This window comes from Drosophila persimilis, unplaced genomic scaffold, assembly GCF_003286085.1.
Source record: "Drosophila persimilis strain 14011-0111.01,24,50 unplaced genomic scaffold, DperRS2 tig00000000-arrow-pilon, whole genome shotgun sequence".
NCBI lineage: Eukaryota > Metazoa > Arthropoda > Insecta > Diptera > Drosophilidae > Drosophila > Drosophila persimilis.
In genome coordinates this window covers 1,063,073-1,082,479 of record NW_020825288.1, presented here as the reverse complement: position 1 = coordinate 1,082,479, position 19,407 = coordinate 1,063,073, and the positions used below count along the sequence as shown (strand labels likewise).

Sequence of the window (19,407 nt, the reverse complement as noted above, 5' to 3'; positions counted from 1 at the left end):
CTCTCTCTCACTCGAACACAAAAAAGGAACCTGTGCACTGACTTGAAAATCTTAAAGATAAATAAAGACTCGAGAGAGCTCCGTAAGGGAAGGGATAGGGCGGGCGTCTGAACTTTGACCCCAAAACGGCAACCGCTAAAGGCAGAAAACACACACAGGCACGAAGGCAGAGATACAAAGAGAAGTGAACGAAGAATAAAGAGAAGAGGAAAGGATGATGAGCAGGACAGAGGCCCAGCGAAGCGCCACTGATGAACGCCACTTAGGCGACGAGGTGTCCCTGGTTCAGGCCTCCCCGTTCCTGGGCACTATCCTGGCCAGTATCCTGCGACAGTGCAGTGGTCAGCCTTTGGCGCTGGCAACATTTGCCGTTGACAGAGAAAAAAGAGCTGCTGGAGAGGCGGAGGAGGATGAGGAGGAGATGTGTTGTGTGGCTGCTACTTGGGGTCGTCTGGACAAACATTACCCATCGCCAAGGATGTAGAAGGATGGCGACCGAGACGAAGGCTACGGCAACCGGACATGACCAAATGAAAATGTGTAAAAAGGAGGCTGCCCCGCAGCGTCGTCTCGTGGTCCGCACAATTATTACTTCAACTTTTCATTTGGGTTCTCTCTAGGTGGTTCTCTCTCGCTCTCCCGCACTCTCTTCTCTCTCTCTCTTTGTCGTTGAGTCGCGTCTGGAGGTGCAGCAGGATTGCAGGATACTCAGCCTCCGCATCCGCATCCGCCTCCGTCTTGGATTTGGTGCTGGGGCCAACGAGTTTGTAATTTCGTTTCCTGCGTCTCATTTTTCATATTTTAGCGCTGCTTTGAGTGCCATTTGGCTCTCCATTTGGCAAGCTGCAAGCGGGGCGAGGAACCGGGGGAATGGAAGCGGTGGAGCGGCGACTGTTGGCCAACAAGGTAAACAGACAATTTCTCAAGCGACTAATGCCCTGACTTATTGTTGAACGGAACCCAACCACTGCGTGCCTCAAGTGGCAGAAAGGGTGGAGGAAGGGATGCAGTCAGTTTGTGTTGGTATGTGTGTGTGGTTGTGTGTGTGTGAGGCATGTTGCTTGTGCCAACAGACAAACCTCAAAGTACGAGTATCTTCGAGAATGGGAATGGGAGCGGGGTATGTGTGTACTTGACTCCCAATGAACACGGGGTCAAAACATTTTTGAGGATTTTGAGGATGCGAAAAGTAAGCTTTGATTGCAGGAATAAATCAGAGACTAAATAGAAACATAATTACAAAAGCGAAAGAATGATATGATATTGTTCTCGACTGCTATTCACTTTGATAGAGTTGTATGTAGAAATATATCGAAATACTGTAATTTCATCCGATTCACACTCACTAAAGTATTACTAAAGAATAATTGTTACTATGAATTAAATATTTTTATATAGCATATATTCACACTTAAATTTAATAGATTTATACCAATTGATTTGAGCTGAGAATGTAAATTGTAGCACAGAAAGTGATTTATAAATTTCACACTGTTTTATGTCTTTTTAGTATGGAAGTATTTAGTTTAAATTTTTTGTAGTAGTTTATGTTTAAACCAAAGCTGGACTAAAATTAATTTCTCTATACTTGTACCTAAACACTTAATATTTAATATAAATATGGGTACATAAGAGGCGGAAAACGTACTAAATACTGCTGCCATTCTTCGCTATGTGTATCTACATATTTTGTAGATAAATCCCACTAATAGATTAGCCAGAGATCTGTTCATTTTGTGGTTTTAATTTTTAAACTAATAATTTTCAAATAATAAATTACTAGTAGAAAACTTATCCCAAAATCTCGACTTCTTTATGGGCTGTACATGGATCCGGGAAACCCACTAAAGAATATGCTAACCACACCAAACAAAGTACCCTAAAATCCTTCAGAGAAACGAATAAACTTCTCAGCAAAACAATCAGTAAACAAAAGCCAGACTAATCCTTGATCTGAATCTATTCAATCCTATAGATACCACGATATCTGATTATGATGACCCCATCGATGGGATACCATTTCCACCCAAAAAAATAAGCAGTTCAATCGCAGACCGACGATGGGGTATTGGAAAGAGTCGAGTTCAATGTCGAATCGACTGACCTCTGGCAAAGGGCAACAGATTGCGCATACGACCTGTTGACGGAGGAGCCCAAAAACATCGCAGAAAGCAGAAAACTCGAAGGAAAAACGCAGCAGCCTTATAAACAAAAACCGCCTACAAAAAAGAGGGGGAAGGCAGAGACGAGGCCGAGTGGGACTGGGAGAGCCTAGAAAAACCAAAGTACAGAAACACAGCGAAAGTACAGAAAAATATGTGTACAAGTATTTGTATGCCAAAGCGAACCGAAGGTCATATTAAATTGCTATAAAATGCCATCGATTTTATCTGCAACAAAAGATGCGAGACGGAGACGAAGCTCCGGAACGGAGGGAGAGAGGGAGGGATGGAAAATATGGGAAAATCGCTGCGCACAAGCCAGCGGGAAAATGTTTCAGCATCCTCTAACGAGGACACTGACACCGCCAGGACCGTCTGGGAAGGAGAAAGAGAGTGAGCAGAGGGGGAAATGGCAGGAAAGAAAAGAATGGGAATGAGCGAAAGAAAAATAAAAGAAAAAGCAACGGGCAGTCGGAAAAATCCATAAAGAGGCGGCCATGGAAGAGGGCCTTAAAGAGCAAGTTTTGTTCTCCGCATGCTCCTATCCTGTGTCTGCTCCTACCGTGCCCCACCCACCCTGTTGCACTGTTGGCTAATTAGAAAAGTTTTCCCCCGTTTCCCGTGGCAGAAGGCGCGGGTGCGGCGAGGCAGGAGGCAGAGCTGAACGCTCATAGGTGCAAGAGCCGAGAGTTGTCGCTGCCCGTCCGTCGCCATTTTTTAGCGCACGTGGGCTTCTCCACCGAGAAGGTGGAGCGTGCTCCAGTCACAGAAAGAGACAGAGACAGACAGAGAGAGCCAACTAACGGTCTTGTGGCACACCTACCACACGTATCCAGAGAGACGCAACCATTGGCTGGCATAAATCACGCTCCCCTCCCCCCAGTCTTACTTCCCACTCCCCTGCACCCACCGATGATGATGCTGATGCGCACCTAACGCACTCGGAGAGACGACACACCTTCAAAAAACCCAAAGAGAACGACCGAACGGGTGGTGATGGTGAGGGGGGGGGGCGCACCTGCTGGCTCTCTCTCTCTCTCTCTCTTATTCGTGCCTCTCAGCAGAGATGTGCTGCAAGGTGGAGGAGCCGCTACTGCTCGGGTCTCATTTGTGTGTGTGTATGTGTGTGTGTGAGTTACCTAAGACAGGAGGAGGAAGCACAGCACGGTAAAAAGAAGGAAAGGAAAAAGCACGAAACGAGTACCTAACGAGCGAGGGGCTGGCTGCGCGCACCTCTAGACCTGCGCTACACACAGCAAAAAGCCACCTCCAGCCGAAGCGAGAGTACCCCACACGCAGAGACAGAGACGGAGACAGAGAAGCAGCAGAAGCAGCAGGCAGCAGCTGAGACAGAAGCATCAAGCAGCAGGCAGCAGGCAGCAGCATCAGGCAGCAGCGACAGCGTCAGCAGCAAGGTGTAAGCCGAACGAAGGAAGGACGGAGATGAGATGAGACGAGACGAGACGAGAGTACGACGACGTTGACGGCGCGCACCCGACGACTACTGACGTTTGATAAGAGGAGGTGGAAGGTGGAAAGAGGATAGAGGAAGGAAACAAATGGTAAAAGAGAGCAGATGCGCAGCAGAAACGGTAAAAGGCAGCGCAACGGTGAAAGAAAAGGGGCGGTGGGGAGGTGGCAGCAGTCAAATGAGGTTTTCTAATCATTTTCTGAGGCGTAATTGTTTTATGGAGCCATAAATCATACACAAAACCCCCAAAACCTCAAGCCATAAAAAGGGATACAGTAACGGCTACGGCAAGAGGTTCTTCTCTCCCTCCCACTCTTAGATTGCACCCCTACCCCTACCACCGTCAAGGTGCTGCTCTGCTTTGGTTGGCTGCCAACATTTTCGTTTACCTTAAAATACCTACATATACACCTATAGGTGGGCGAAAGAGAGAGAGAGAGAGCAAGCGAGAAAGCAGCAACCTGTGTGTATGAGTGTAGGTGAGAGCGAAATACGAACGAAAAACGCACGACGAATGAGAGAGAGGTGAGAAATGAACGCAAAACAACTGTTACTTGCGGTTGTCATTGGGGGTGAGTGGAAGGGGGAAATGGTTAAAGGAGTGTGGGGGGGCTACCCACGGCAGGTACAAGTGAGAGAGGTAGTGTCGCTGGCACCTACCACTCAGCGCATGCTGCACTCTTCCAACAGAGAGAAACGACGACGGCGACGACGTCGCTGCCAAACGAAGACGAAGACCAGACCCCCCTCACCCACAAACACCTAAAGCAGGTACAGGACGAGTGTGTGAGAGAGAGAGAGTAGTACATACGGTAATAGAAGGGGGGGCGGATATCAAAGGAATGGGGGACTGACGCAGGTAGATTGGTGGATGCGTAAGGTACAGTACATTATATATACGACGGAAGACGAAGAAAGCACGTGTCGAGACCCCACCGCAGAGGTGTGTGAGTGAAAGAAAGAGGCATGCGCACTCGGACCATCAAGTCCCGTGAGAATGAGAGAGAGTGCTAACAGCGAGAGAGTCGTGTTGGTCTGTTAGCCTAACAGAGAGCTCGCACTGTTAACCTTTAACAGAAGGGGAAATGAAACCATGTTAACAGTTTACAGAAATGCGAGAAATGTTAAGCACTAAAAATCATAAATAATGTTAATTTATTTTGCCACTGCAACTGTCTGCTTCTCCTTCTTATTGGCCTACTCCTCCTGCTCCTCCTTCGTCTTCTGGCCAAGAGTGTGCTGACAGTTGGCCAAGAAGCGGCCATAAAATACAGCTCAATGTAAATGTGTATGGGAGCGAGTGTGTGTGCCCTTTGTGTGTGTGCGAGACATTGACCCACAAAATGAATTAACATAATTGTTGATTCTGGCGTTTTATTGTCGAGGAGTGCGTTCTTGTTCTCGCTGGCCTCTGGCCTCTGGAAGTGTGTCCTTGTGTCCTGCGAATGGATCGATCGATTTTATGTAAAACTTCAACCGAGACCGAATGCTGGCTGGTAAAAATTGAAGAGATAGAGTGCCAAAGTCCTTTAAACAAATGCTCATCAAAATCTCGCATATTAAGCTATAAGATCCTATAGAACACCATGTTTTTGTCGTTTGTATCTCTTCCATCATATCACAATTCACAGATCGTTAAATTCTTTTTAAACACTTTTCCCTCTCCCCCCTCCCTTTGCAGAGTACCAGAGCGTTCTTGCGGAGGTAAATGGCTCGCTAATGGAATTAAAAAACATAAATCTGAATCTAAATCAAAATCAAGATAAAAACAGAACTCGGAACAGAGCAAATGAAAACCGCATCGCGGAAAAACAAAAGAAAAGCAAAGGCAGGGCAAGCGAGGAAAACGTAAATGATTTAAGAACTTTATCGGACGGACATCAGCGACCAGCAGCAAGGATAGGAAAAAAACAAAAACAAAAACAAAAAAAAGTGAAGCCAAAGCCAAGAAAAACTCCACAAGAGAGGGAGGAGGTGGAGAGCAAAAGACACTTGCCAGGAGCTTACAATAAATGGAACGCTTGTAGGTGATTATGCAGCACGTAATTTATGCAGGACCAAAAACACAGGACACAGGAGCATCCTACAGCGAACAATGGCAGGAACAGGGGTTATGCCTGGCCAGTGCTGGACCCGGCGCCAGTCGCCAGTCGCCAGGGGAAACTGATTTAATTAAGCAGGTGATTAAAGTTGATGCCCCGCTCATTTGTAGCAGAGTCAAAAGAGCAAAAAGGATGTTGGAGCTGGAGCTGTGGCTGTGGCTCCTCCTGTTGCTCCTTTGGCTTCTCTTTGCCAAGAGGATAACAATGCAAATTTGGTTTGCTTTCGAAGGTACAACCTCTACAACGCATTCTCTCTCTTTCATTTTGGCTTTCGCTGCATTCAAACTGTCTTCCAAAAGTGAGAGCTGAAATCAATGACAATTAGAATTCAATTAGGAGAAGCTCTTGAAGACGGAGAGAAAGTGAGCGCACTCTGACTCAAGGATCGATACTGCATCCACGATCGCGTGCATCGCGCCAGCAGCTGGTATAATATTTAGTAAGTGCTTCGCAGGTGCATACATTACCGACATCGTCATCCCTTACCGCGAATACCATCCCTTACCCTTACCTTTCCCACCTATTCATCTCTTCCATTGGCTTTTTTTCCAGGCTCATCTTTATTTTGTATTCCCTCCAGCTCTATTGGCCAGCAACCTCTCTATTTAACCTTTCCTTTCATTTTAGTAGGAGCGATGCCATGCGCCATGGCTGTGCGGGTCGGCGACGAAGTCCGATTCGGTTGCGCCACGGTCGCTGTCCTGGCCATCCTTCGCTCTGCCATTTCGAGGATCTAGGCTATCTCCGAGTCGGAGAGGACGTCGTGGTAGACCACGACATCGGGATGCTCCCCCAGTAGCTCCATTTTGAGGGGGGCCAGGCGGAGAAAGGGCGTAGTCGTAAAGTTGTAGCAGCAGTGGAGCGCCTTAGGGGACTGCTCTCTGGAGAAGCCTCTGCATCCCCACTTCAATATAGCCACTTTGGAATTGTCCTTGGGCTCGCCCTGCTGGTGAATGGGTCATAAAATGTTATGATTGATGATCCCGGGACATACGTTATCCAAGACGGTGCTGGGCTCCTTCGCAATCAGCTGCTGGACCTCCTCCCTGCGACGCAGGAGCACAGCGTCGGCGATGTTGTGCTTCAGGGCCCTATCAAGGATGGGCAGAGCATCTGCATAGTGCTCTGGAAAATCAGGTGATTGGGTTCATTAGTTGAAGCAGTTCCTCTTCAAGGATCCTCCATACTCGATTTGATGTACGTCTCTGCCAATAGTAACAGGACCTCTGCTTTATCCACAGCCAGGGGTCCGGGCGTTTGGTTTCGCAGGCGCCTTTTCACTTCCTCCAGCCAAGGAACGGCCTCTTTGGCGTTTGTGGTCCTCGACAAGTGTTGGCCCACAGCGAAAATATCGCCAGTGGACATGCTGATGCTGCAGGAATCAGGCATACATATATCACTTTTCCCTTGTATTTGTACTCACTTGTATTTAATGCCGGCCAGCTGTCCCCTCATGATATGCTTCTCCTGGAGGCCGTAGATGTCCTGAATGCGGGCTATCCCATTGCACGCATCCTGCAGATCCAACTGCGTGGGGAGATGGTCCCGCCAGGCGTCAAAGCTTCGCATCTGCGCCCCTCCCACGGGCTGCTCCATGTATTTCCGCCACTGCACCCAGTCGAGGTGCAGCCGTCGGATGAGGGCGAAGGCGTTGAGTGGATGCGACAGATAGAGGACTACATTGCGTTGCGCCTTCTCGTTCTCCAATCGCATCTCTGAAATGTGCCTGCAGAAGGAATCTCTTACAGAATCTGCACCTGTGACGGAAGTATCCCTCACCTGCGGAGTATCTGCAGCTTGTGCTCCAGGGCCTTTACATAGTCGTCAAGGTTTTGGATCAGCTTTGTCTCCAGCTCCACGAGTGGCTTCATCGACACCACTGAGAGGGAGTACTCCGCTCCGGTAAGAGATCCTGCTGCAACAAGCGGCAGGAGCAATAAAGACAGTAGACAGCACTGAATCTGCATCTTGAATGTAGGATAGATTTCCCGTCTGGAAGCTGGACAAATAAATAATTTCCGTATGCTTCGAATACGCAGACCTACTTGGACAGCCAGAAATCAACCACCACGTGGTCCTGGGAAATCGGATTGTGTGGAAGAGCCAGCCAACTCACCTTTTGCCGTCCCGTAACGCAAGATCCAGATCTAATCAAAAGTTGCGTCAATAGGAATTTCTTTGCCAATTGTTTACACTTTTGCTGGTGTCCTATCGACTTAATATCGCAGTGCCTATCGATTCCGAATATACCTTGCGAGTAGTAAGAAAACGGAGGTGCAGCAGAAGGGGTGATAAAATGAGAGACTAAATAGATGTGTGTGATTTTTTAGCACTCTATTTTTTTCGACTCCACTATTGCAAATATTTTTAGTCATCGATTTAAATGGTTTGCAACTCTTCGTCTTGCTCATTCGGATTTTGGTCCTCTTAGATATTGGTACTATTGTCACCACTACCAGTATCCCACAAAAGGTGCTCCTCAAGGAACTCAATGACAAGCTGGGGGCATCGCTCTTTGGCTTCTTCGGAAGGCACCATATCGACATAATCGCTGCCCTTCCACTTCATCTTGTACATGAGTTGGCCCTGCGAGTGGTTGGCCCCCAATATCTTGTCAGGTTGTAAGTGACGCTCAAAGCCGACCTGCTGGGTATCCTTTTGGCGGGCTCATCGGCTACTCCATTCTGCTCCTCCCCGATGCGTCCAGTGTTGCGATGCTTCCTTGCCTGCTTCGTGGACTCCATCTTTTTCTTCATGGACGCCTCGAAGGCCGCAATAAGTTCTCGTCTGGCTCCCACGAGTTCTGACTCCGTGGGTAGCCCTTCCACTTGATTAGGAATTCTATTCGGCCGTGCAGCGAACGTCTATTCTCTATGCCTTCAATCGAAAAAGACATACCAATTCTTTTTAATAAAGATTCTTATTTGCCAGCTGTTTCCGACTTTTGTGCGATGATGCTGCTTTTATCTGGTAGTGATGTGCAATCGCTATAAATTCTATCATAGGGATGGCAAAAGGATGCGATTTCATTTGCAATCAAAAGTGTTGCAATGGTATGTTATCGATGTGGATGTGGAGCCCGCGTCCCCAAAGACGGTGCCGGCTATACAAATACATGAACAGTATACAGATGTGTCAGTTCATACAATGAATATGCACCAAAAGAACGATTAAGGTTAACTGTTTGAAGTAGTTCGTTCACTGCAGTGAGTAGTAGTTTTGTTGGTTCGTCCCAGCCCTAAGAAAAATAAAACCGAGTGACAAGAGATATTTGTGTTCCGTTCCAAATTGTACGTACGTAAGATTGAACTTGCGAGAGAAATGTCGCTCCTACGTCGAGTAATGTGCAGGACTACCGCCACCTCCTTGCAGTTGTAGGTGAAATATTATTCCTCCCCCTCACACATCTTTGAGATTCTAACCGTCCTCGTTAAATCGTTCAATTGTTTTTCTGTAGATTTACTTCCCGCTGCGCGTCTTCTAAAGATACCGATGCTCCACTCGACCTAAATACGGCCTTGGCCCGTCCCGAGGACTTGGAGAAACACAGCAAATTGAGTGGAACGATCACCGTGCCCACAGCCGTAGACCTGAGTCCCATTTCAGGTGTGCCCTCGCAGCAGCTGAAGGAGCGTCGTGTGCGCATCCACATACCACCCAAGAATGCCATGCAGAGCGGCACAAACTACCTCAACAAGTGGCTGATTGAGTTCGACAATCGGGAGCGATGGGAGAACCCCCTAATGGGCTGGGCCTCCTCGTGAGTATCGCGATCAGACCCAGTAACTAATGGCCCAGTACTAGTCCTAGTCTTGTCTCGCATTATATCCACAGTGGCGACCCGTTGTCCAATTTAAATTTGCAGTTCGGATCCAAGAACGAGGCCATCACCTACTGTGAACGCAATGGCTGGCGTTGGTATGTCGACAAAGACAGCGACAGAGGACAAAAACCCAAGAAGCAGCGCTTCAAGAGCTACGGGGTCAACTTCTCCTGGAACAAGCGCACGCGTCTCTCCACCAAGTAGATTGGAGCTTTGAGGGGATTAACATGATCACTCGATGAACCATCAATGTACACAAAAGACACAAAACGAAATGAATACTCGCTAAGGAGAGCACATATTACCCATTTATATACTATAAGAACTGAAAACAATTGAAGTGTATTTATTCCTGTTAATATACCGACACACACATGTGCCCATATATCTTCTACTGAACACCTCTCCCGTTCCCATTGCCCTTCGCGTCCATCTTTTCCTATCGATATTGCTTTGTTTCCGGTGCTGCAGAGAAACTACAGAAGCAATTAGCGGAGACACTCATTGGAGGCGGTCGGAGGTTAATTGGCTGCGCCCCTCCCACGGTCACCCTTGGACTTCCCCCTGCCTTTCTGGCTCTCTGCTTCCTTTGGTTAATGTAATGGACCGCAATTTACGTCAACTTAATACTCATTTCATACTGAGTTTGGAGGGCAAGAGGTTTAGTGGAGGTGGTGGGTGGCTGCCCCACCGATACGTGCGGGTGGGAGTTGATTTGCTGCTCCATTTCCCCCGCACCACTCGACCCAGACACCAAGGTAAGATTTATGCCCGGAGAGGGAAGGACCTCCTCAAGTGTGCAACGCAATTTAGTGAAAATATCAAATTTCAGCCACACAAAAACACTTTCACTCGGACATCTCCTGCTCCTGATTCCCTTTTCCTTTCCCTCGTGTTTCGAGTGGGTGGCTCCTTGTGATTTTTTGCGGCTGCTGCTGGCTCGGGCTCCTGGCTTCTGGCCTCTGGCCTCTGGCTGGACGTAGAAAAGTAAACAGAAGGTTAATGGATTTGACACACGGTTCACACTCCACGACCACGCCAGTCCACGACCACCACACGGCACTTGTGCGTGAAATGGATATGCTTTCAGGACACGCATACACACATACACACTCCCACAAACAAAAGACTCAGGGCAGGAGAGATTGCAAGGGTACGTACATGTATATTAAAGCTCCGGTTACGCTTGTTTTTCAGGCAGTTTTTGTGGCACTTTCACGCAACTTTAACTCGGATTCCCATCCCCTGATCATGTCCTTATTCCCGTTCCCCTATTTCGCTATCGAGTGAGTCCTGCTCCTGTGTTTATTTAAACTTTCGCTGCACGTTCTGACTGTGGCAGAAGCAGAAGCTGCTGCTGCAGGCTCAAAGTTCCAATCAGTCGGCGTCTGACAATTGGCCAGGATCCAGGACTCTCTCTCTCTCTCACCCACTCACAATCGAGAGCCAACTGCTGCTCCTGCTCCTTTTGACCCACCTCTATCTGTATTTTGGCCAACTGCTGCTCCTCCTCCTCCGCAGGACACTGCTCTCGCAGGACGTGCTCGCTCGAGGGGGAGAGGAGAGAAGAGGGTGACGTGACGAAATAAGGCTAAAGAAACTGCTGCAACTGTTTACGGGCTTACGAGTTTGCGGGCGAATTTTTGCGCAGTTTTTTGCGCCAATTTCACTTTCTCCTCTTAGCGCGCACACACACACACACACACAAACGCCCCCGTGTCTGTGTCTCCCCCTCCCACGTTCGATGGTGCTGCAACAAACAAATAAATGCAATGGCAAATAAATCATGCATGTGTGTGTGTGTTTCTGGTATGGAAGGTGTGGGTGTGGGTGTGGGTGTTGTTGTGGGTGTGAGTGTAGGTGTCGCTGTCCTTAGCCACCGCAGGCAATCTGCACCACTGACAGTTTTAATGCCACCCGAATGAAGTCCTGTCTGCCCCACACCCACACCCACACCCACACCCGTACTCCCCCCTCTTCTACTCTCCGCCACCCTGCACTACGTGAGCAAGGTCTCGCCTTGTGGCACTTGTGGCATATGTGTGACGTTTCAATATCCTGTTGCGTGATTTTTATTTTCATATTTTCATTTTATGGAGATTTTCCTCTCCACGTGCGTGCGTGTGTCTGTGGCGTAGAGCAGGAGGGAAAATTGCTACGTGAAAAGTCGCAAGTCACAAATCAAAAGGCTCTCGCCATTTTTTGGGGGGTCTCCTCTGCTCCTCTTTCATATCTGGTTTCTGGCTTTGTTTTGTTTTGGCCCTGTGTTCCTTCTGTTTGCTTTAGGCCACGTTTAGGCCTTTGAGCTGTCTACTTAGGGGAGGGGCTGGGGGGTGAACATATCTGTATGTGGCGAGAGGGTGGAGGAAGCAGCCAATAAATCAAAAATGTGTATTTTTTATACCGTTTTGTGTTAGTTGTTGATTTTGTGATTTATGTCACGGTGTGCGTATGCGTTCGTTCTCCTCCGATTCGATTCAGATTCGATGGGAAGGAAGGAAATACTCTATCTACTATATATATATATATATATATCTAGAGACTGGGAAATGGTGGAGCAGAGAACACCATGGGGTTCGAAGGAAGCGGAGGGATATCCAGTAAATGGAATCGGAACTCAAATGTATATACCATCTGATTGATCCTATAATAGGTAAAATGCGCTGCATATGTAAATGTAAAAAGAATAACTGAGTTATAATAAAATTATCAAACAATATCCATCTTAAATGATTTATGAAGGAATTGCTATTAATGATATATTAATATTCGAACTAAGAACTTAGAAGCCTGCTCCTTCTTCCACAAGTTCACTTATAGTTCATTCCCATTCAATCATACCATTCCGTATACATCTGTAGTGGGATGCCTCCTATGTGTTCTGCCTCATCCTTTCGGCTGCTCTTTCTCTTGGCCTTCCCTTTCCACCCAGCCCCAAGAAGCTGAATCTGAATTGTAATATCCATTTACTGGCATGGCAAAGTTTTCCAATACCATTTGCCTGTGCCATAATTCTGCTGCTGCTGCTTCTGCTGCACATTGACACCTAACCGAAAGGCGTTCAATAAGGGCCAAAAGACAGGCCAAAGCAGTATAAAGGGAATGGGAAGGGAAGGGGATCAGAGCACTAAAAAATTGTGAAAAGCACTCGAAATCTTGGACAAGAGTTTTCGGACGCTGGACGCTGGACTCTCGACTCTCGACTCTTCGACTGAGACTTGGACATGGACATGGACATGGACACTTAACTGACAATGTCTGACCTTTTCAGCAGCAGCAGGACGAAAAGTAAAAGCAGAATTTAAGCAAAAATTGTAAGAAATAATAAAATTTTTGATGTATGTACAAATCGGGGAGAAAGAGAGAAAGAGGGACGGCGAGAGTGGGAGGAGAGCAATGGATGCTTACGTGATGCCTAAGTTTTCCTTGAGTGTGTGTGAAGGTCGCAGGCAGGGCAGGAGGAGGGCAACAGACAAGAGTAAGACAAGTCAAGTCAGCGCATTGTTGCATGCCCCAAGAACTGGAGGAAACCACCCATGAAGATGCGGCACAGAAAGAGAGGGAAGGAGGGAGTAGATGGAGACACATCGAGGATGGAGGACGGCGCCTTTGTGTCACAAGTTGCAAACAACACACAGGGACGCACCCAACGACGCACAGGGACACACCCAGGGAACGAGATTCAGTCGAGGAGTCCCGCTCAAACTTAAAACTGCCAAAAAGTTATACCCATCTCTATCTACCATTCTCACTCCATCTCTTCCTGCCCAATTCTCTACGTGAACGTCGAACGCTGCTGATTTTGGCTGCCTGTCAACAGCTGCTCTGCTCCTCAGACAGGACACACGCCGGCAGAAGTTCAATTTCAATATTGATTCAACTTTCTGGCTGGCCAGAGAATCCAGAGAACCCGGAGAACCCACAGTCTCCGAGCCTCTGAACCTCTGAGCCTCCGAGCGATTAAAAGCGCATTTAAAGCCATGGCCAACAGTTGGCCAAGAGAAGTGGGTGTGGGCACAAGGGGGCCCAAGGGGGCAGGAAATGGCTAAGCGCAACCGCAAGCTGCAGCAGCAACACCAGGGAGCCACGGTCGAAGCAGTTGCAGGCTCCACTCCACACTCGAATAAGGCCTCCCTCCACACACGGCCCACTGGCTCCTCTCACCTAAAGGACACACACACACATACAAATTGCCTTCCTGCTCCCCCCACCCTCTAGACGAGGCCTCCACCCAGCCAACAGCCAACAGCCCACCGAATTGCCCCAAGGACAAGCAAACAACAGCTGCGTATATGCCACAATAAACTGCACTCGGAAGCAGGGTACAGTGGAGACTAGAAAGGAGTCCCACTGGGAATCGCTCTGGTTGGAGGTCAAAGCAAGCCGAATGATACTTCCTTTGAAAGGGTCCTTTTAAGTTATTACTTATTTCACTACGTTGTACTTGAATGTACAATACGTAGGAAAACTGCCTACTCGCATACTATGTCGGATTAAGACTCTCACACGACGAGTGTCCTTCTACCGATTGAAGGACCAAATTAGGCATCAGACATCACCCAAATGGAACACATCCGAATCGAAGCCTGGAGCTCTGGAAAATTTTCAGTCAACTAGAAACGCCTCGACTAGGCAACATCAAATTCCAAATTACAAAATTAAAAAGATTTTGTGAAAAAAGTAAGAAAAAAATATATTTTGGTTTGTCGTGAATTTTGTGATTATTTTGTGTCTTGTTGTGTGTGTTTTTTCATGACGTTCCCAGATATTGGAGGTCCGGGTGCACCGTGGTGGTATTGATATCGGTAGTATCCAGAGTGGGCCCCAATGGCACGAACAGGCAGCCCCCACTTGGCACGGATCGTAGTTATGCTCACGGCCTACGTTATGGCCATGTGGTTCCTGGCCACCTTCACTGAGAAGCGGCTCGAGATGAGGAGAAACTTGGGATCTGAGACCTTAACTGCGATATGTCGTCACTCCTAAATGAGAGTTTACACGAGAGATCTTCCTTGTCAGACCCACCAATGCGTCTTTCTTTCTCATGATAAAACCCCAAAACTTTCTTGCAAGCCTCTGAAAATAGAGCCATCCACAGCCACTCAGCATCCTCACCCAAGAGCCTCTGAAGATGCGAGGGATCTCTACCAGAAGATTGACCAATTGTCACCTGCACTGTCGGTCCTTGAGGTGAGAAATGTTTTACTGAGACACAACTGATGCGCCGATCTGTTTTACCAGTTCCATTTCCGACCATTTCACAACGAAATTGTAGGGTCCATAGGGGGCAATCCTGTTCGTTCGCGTGCAATTTGATAAGGATCGACTGCGGTGAATTGGATGAGTAACATGGGATCGGCGGATAGAACCCTGACGTTTGGATTCGACGGCAGACTAGATCCAAGGTTCACTGTAAATGCTCCGAGCCACATAGCCACAGTGCCTATAGGGAAGATCCGAGCCAAATGGAAACTGCTCGTTCATGCCATTGAGGATCGTTCCTAGGTGGTTCCTTCGCTGGATATAATATCATTATTGTTGTCGAGCACTGCTGGCTGGATACTGAGCCAGCTGACGATTGTCTTGATCAGCTCGTGAGACAGCTTCCCAAAAGGACAGGAAACGGAAGGGATCGCCCTTGGATGGTCCTCTGGTACTCAGGCAATCAATTGGCGAACCATTCGGAAATTTGAGATTTTGCGCAGACAAACAAACCGTCAAAATCGAAAATATAAATCCCACAGATGTGAGACAAACGGATTAACAAGAAAACACACGGAAACAGAGCTGTACAGTGAGAACTTCGTTCCTAATCATCAGCTTCCTGCGAGTCCTTTTCGGACTGACAGCGATATGCCAAAGGATGGATCTTGAAGCCATAGAGTCTGTGGATCGAAAGGGGCCCAAACTGGACACAATACGCATCCGTTATGTACTATATATTTTTTATAAAAGGAAACGGAAACAGAAACAGCTTTCATTCGGTTTCATTTCGTTCCGACCAGTCTCCACTGTAATCCTGACTGCGTGGGGGGTGGGAGTGGGAATTCCTGGAGGGGTCTGGGACGTTTGCTGCCGTTGTTGCGTGTTTACGCAACGTAACCAAAGTCAAATCCTCTCGATTAGGATTCAATCTGCTGCAGGGCCAGGGCCAGGGCCACACACTGGCAACACTGGTTGTTTGTCCTTGCTGTTGCATGCCCCTACACCCCTCCCCTAGCAGGCAGGTCAGGCAACAAAGTCAAACCGATTAAAACACACGCACGGACACGGACACGGATACGGCCACGGATACGAGAAGACAGGACAGGGAAATGGGACGCCAGTGTCCGGGGCGGGGCTTTTGTGTCGTGTGTCCACGTGTCGTGGTACGGGAATCGACTACGGACTACGGATCTGTGGATCTGTAGAGCTCCCGTAGCTGTGGAGTCCGTGGCGCGGTATTCTTCAAGGGGCAATTAACTGTTAAGCTTCCCAACGGCAGCAGCAGCAAAAAACGTTGCAAGCGGCAAAAAAAATAGTTGCCACACTGCGTGGAGCGTGGAGCGGGAGCGAGGGGACATGGCGGGGCTTGCATAGATTAGATTTTTGCTGAAACAAGACCCCATCTCCAATCCCTGACTGCCCTGCCGCGGAGTGGCAAAATATTTGCAGCTGCCACAGCGGCAGCAGCAGCAACGGGGGGACCGCACAGCGGCGGCCATAAAAGAGCCATTAACGCCAGGAGTCGGACCAGTCGAGGGGCGAATCCATCTCTCCCCCTGTTCCAGGATAATTTAAAGCCTTTAAATTTTGGGGCGAGAGGAAAATGCTGTTGCAGTGGCAAAAGCTGCCGCTGCTGTCAGCGACATCCAAGCGGCTCCAATTGCCAATTAGAAAAGGTGCAAGAAATCAAATTAAAAACCGCAGAAAAAATGCAGGAGCAACAGTGGAGTGGGCGAAGGACAAAGGAAAGCCAAAGGAGGAGTGGATTCCATGGATGGGAGGTTCTTGACTAAATCGCGCCCTGAGGTGGGCGTGGACGCGGAAAAGCGCAAATGAAAATGAACACGAAACCAATTTGAGCTCAAGAAAAAGAAAAACAGCAAAAAAGAAAAGGAAGGCAGGCAAAGGGCGAACTAATGGAAGTAAAAGATACCCTGCAATAAGTCAGGGGCAAATAAGTCAAGAGACTTCACGCAAAGTATTCTGAAAACATTCAGAGAGAAAAAGGAGAGAGAGAGAGAGAGAAGAGGAGCCTTAGTTTTCCAGCATGTACTGTATGTCAATTTTAAAATATATAATAAAATGTAAGAATAGTAAATATAAATATATATAAATAGTATTAATAAACTTGTAGCGCTTGTAAAGTAATTAATTTAATTGCACGGTTCGGTAGCACATGTCACGCGTCAAGCAGCAGCGCCTCTCGGTCGGTTGGCCGTAGGGTGAGGTGTAGCAGAAACAAAAACGAAGCTAAATAAATACTGATAAACATTTTGAAGTCCTGAACATCCAGATGCTCATGTAGACCGACATACACATCCAAAGAAAAAAAGAACAGTATTTCTTAGATCGAGAGGACTGCTTTTATTCTGGCTGACCCTCTCTGCCCAGTACTAAGCCAGCATCAAGGACAGCCATCAAGAGGCAAGGACTGGACTGGAGACCACACCCAACATTTCGAGGCAGCTGCAGAGTCTGCAGCAAATTAATTTGTCGAGTGTCCGTTGCAGCCACATCCTTGGCAGCCCTGTGGCTGAAGGTGCATCATTGAGTTGACAATATGGATGGCATTGCCCCACCCCCGCTCCTGTGTCCTGCCCCACAATCAAATCAAATCTCTCTGTGGCACATCTTTCAGCGGAAATCTCAATCTGCTCGAAATCTGAACAAATTGTTGTTTAAATAAAAATTTAAAGCAAATTGCGACGCGGAAGTAAATCGTTTTGCGGTAATGGCGGATAAAAAATGTAAGCCACGAGACGGCATATCAAATTACCACGAAGGATGCAGGATGGGCCACGATGGAGCAGGATGGAGCTGGATGGATGGAGGAGAATAGAAGCAGAGTCTCAACCGGAGACAGAACCAGAGCCAGGCGGGGCCCAGGGAGATGACAAAGTGCGTGTGGCATAGCAGAGGGGGAGAGTGGGAATGGGAAGTGCCACAAGGTGTAGCGCAAAGTAAGTCAGCTTCTTGATAAGTGCCACGGAGCGGGGGCAAGGACTGAGACTGAGGGTGGCTTTGCCTCACGATGCGGTGCGTTTGGCAGTGGCAGTGGCATGGCTGGGCAGAGCAGGGCAGGGCAGGGCACATTTTGATGCGATGCTGAAAAATTGTTGCTAATTTTTTAACAGCAGAGGAGTCGGAGGAGGGGCTATCGCATTTCAGGAGCCCTCAGAGTGAAAATGGTTGGCATTTTAATTTTATTAGAGAGAACGGAGCAACAGGACCAAGGATAAAGAGATTGTGGGATAAGGCTGATAGGATTAGATGGAGAGTACTCAACTGTTTATGGAGAGTCGCCCAATTAGAGCCATTTCAGAACCAGAATCAGAGTTGACAAACGATATTTCAAAGGGAAATCCCCAGATGGAATACCCATCGCTGAGGCCGAAACAAATGCACCTTTCAGCAGTCAACAGCCACACACTCAAGAGTGTTGCACGAGCAGCGGCAGAGGCAGTGGCAACAACTGTTTATTGTCTTGGCAGTGGCTGTGCCAGTGGATCCCCAACCTATTTCCCAATGCAATTTAAGCAGCCGCAGAAAAATGTTGTTTCTGCTGTTTCTCTTGTTGTTGCCCCAACATATTTTGCACAATGTTTTCTTACGCATACACAGACACAGCGCACACGGAGGTACAACGCACACAGATACTCGAATACGACAGACAAGGGCAGACGAACGACTTGAGGGATTTTGCTGAAATGACATTTGGCTCCGCATGTGACAGGAGGACAACAGCAACAGCAGCAGCAGCAGCCGTTGGCATTGAAAAAAGCAATTTAAGTCAAGTACAGAGACAAAGAGAGAGAGAGAGAGTGGGAGTGGGCAGAGTGAGAGGCATCCTCTCTACCTAGACACACACGCATATGCCAATTGTAGCCACATCTCTCCATGTCCTGCCCCATCACTCAGCTTCAGCTTCAGCCTCTGCTTCCTCAGCCTCTTTGTGTGCGCAAATTTTGATAAATTGCCACTGTTACCTTTGGCCAACAACTAGAGAGAGTCAGAGGGAGAGAGAGACAGGGAGAGAGTGCAGACATATGTTGTCTGCGAGATGGAAAGGTCTGCTCCAATCTGTATCTGCATCTGTTGGCTCAAAAGGTGGAATCAAGACAAATGCATTCCTTACTCTCAGATACTTTAAGACGTGGCCTGCCTAGAGAGTGGGCGAAGGAAAACCCAGGGAAAAGTGCACGCCATCAATCTTAATTGAAAGCCAAGTCGGAAAACCAAGAAAACCCCAGGAAACTTTCGGCAAACAAACAGGAACTAGAGTGGCGGATAGGAAGACGATAAATCTGAGAAATTATTAGCAGCACCAATCGAAAGCGAAGTGCAAAAGTTGCAAAGGAATATTACGTAAAGGATGAGGAGGATGCAGGGACAGCCAGGCGTGATAAATGGGGAGCAGATAGGGAGGGATGCCGATGCCGGAGAGTACTGCGGCTAATTGAATTTAATTGCCACTTAATGGTGCAATGAGCCGAGTGCCAGAGCCAGAGCCAAAGCCAGAGCCAGTGCCAGAGAAGAAAGCGAATCCAACAGCGAGTCGAAGGTCAAGGTACGAAGGATAACCCACCCTCCGTTCCAGAGCGGAGAAATGGAATGCTACAGATGAGTAGGTAATCTGCTTGAAGT

The 19,407-nt window shown here is 47.9% G+C and overlaps 2 protein-coding genes and 1 long non-coding RNA gene across 6 annotated transcripts; 2 read left to right on the top strand and 1 right to left on the bottom strand.

The window, feature by feature from the left end:
• Positions 1–6,426: 6,426 nt before the first annotated feature.
• LOC6595321 (prolyl 4-hydroxylase subunit alpha-2) lies at positions 6,427–7,890 on the bottom strand. Of its 3 annotated transcripts, none has more exons than XM_026995238.1 (6): positions 7,852–7,890; positions 7,515–7,734; positions 7,159–7,461; positions 6,923–7,101; positions 6,730–6,860; positions 6,427–6,678 (listed from the first exon to the last, which is right to left on the bottom strand). In XM_026995238.1, exons 2-6 carry the CDS (start codon positions 7,700–7,702, stop codon positions 6,469–6,471), a joined length of 1,011 nt encoding a protein of 336 aa, XP_026851039.1. In that variant the 5' UTR covers positions 7,703–7,734; positions 7,852–7,890; the 3' UTR covers positions 6,427–6,468. The 3 variants fall into 3 exon arrangements, with proteins under 3 accessions (XP_026851039.1, XP_026851038.1, XP_002020448.1); XM_026995237.1 differs by having other exon boundaries at positions 6,429–6,678; positions 6,923–7,107; XM_002020412.2 differs by lacking the exon at positions 7,852–7,890 and having other exon boundaries at positions 6,429–6,678; positions 6,923–7,107; positions 7,515–7,767.
• Positions 7,891–9,045: 1,155 nt separating this feature from the next.
• LOC6595322 (NADH dehydrogenase [ubiquinone] iron-sulfur protein 4, mitochondrial) lies at positions 9,046–9,936 on the top strand. The gene is made up of 3 exons (XM_002020413.2): positions 9,046–9,109; positions 9,193–9,495; positions 9,570–9,936. The coding sequence occupies exons 1-3, from the start codon at positions 9,057–9,059 to the stop codon at positions 9,760–9,762; spliced, it is 549 nt and encodes a 182-aa protein (XP_002020449.1). The 5' UTR covers positions 9,046–9,056; the 3' UTR covers positions 9,763–9,936.
• A 4,283-nt stretch (positions 9,937–14,219) lies between these two features.
• On the top strand, positions 14,220–15,531 carry LOC113567364. 2 transcript variants are annotated; one of them, XR_003409426.1, is made up of 3 exons: positions 14,220–14,238; positions 14,324–14,748; positions 14,834–15,531. It is a non-coding gene; the product is annotated as an uncharacterized LOC113567364 (long non-coding RNA). The 2 variants fall into 2 exon arrangements; XR_003409425.1 differs by lacking the exon at positions 14,220–14,238 and having other exon boundaries at positions 14,277–14,748.
• The last annotated feature ends 3,876 nt before the right edge of the window (positions 15,532–19,407 follow it).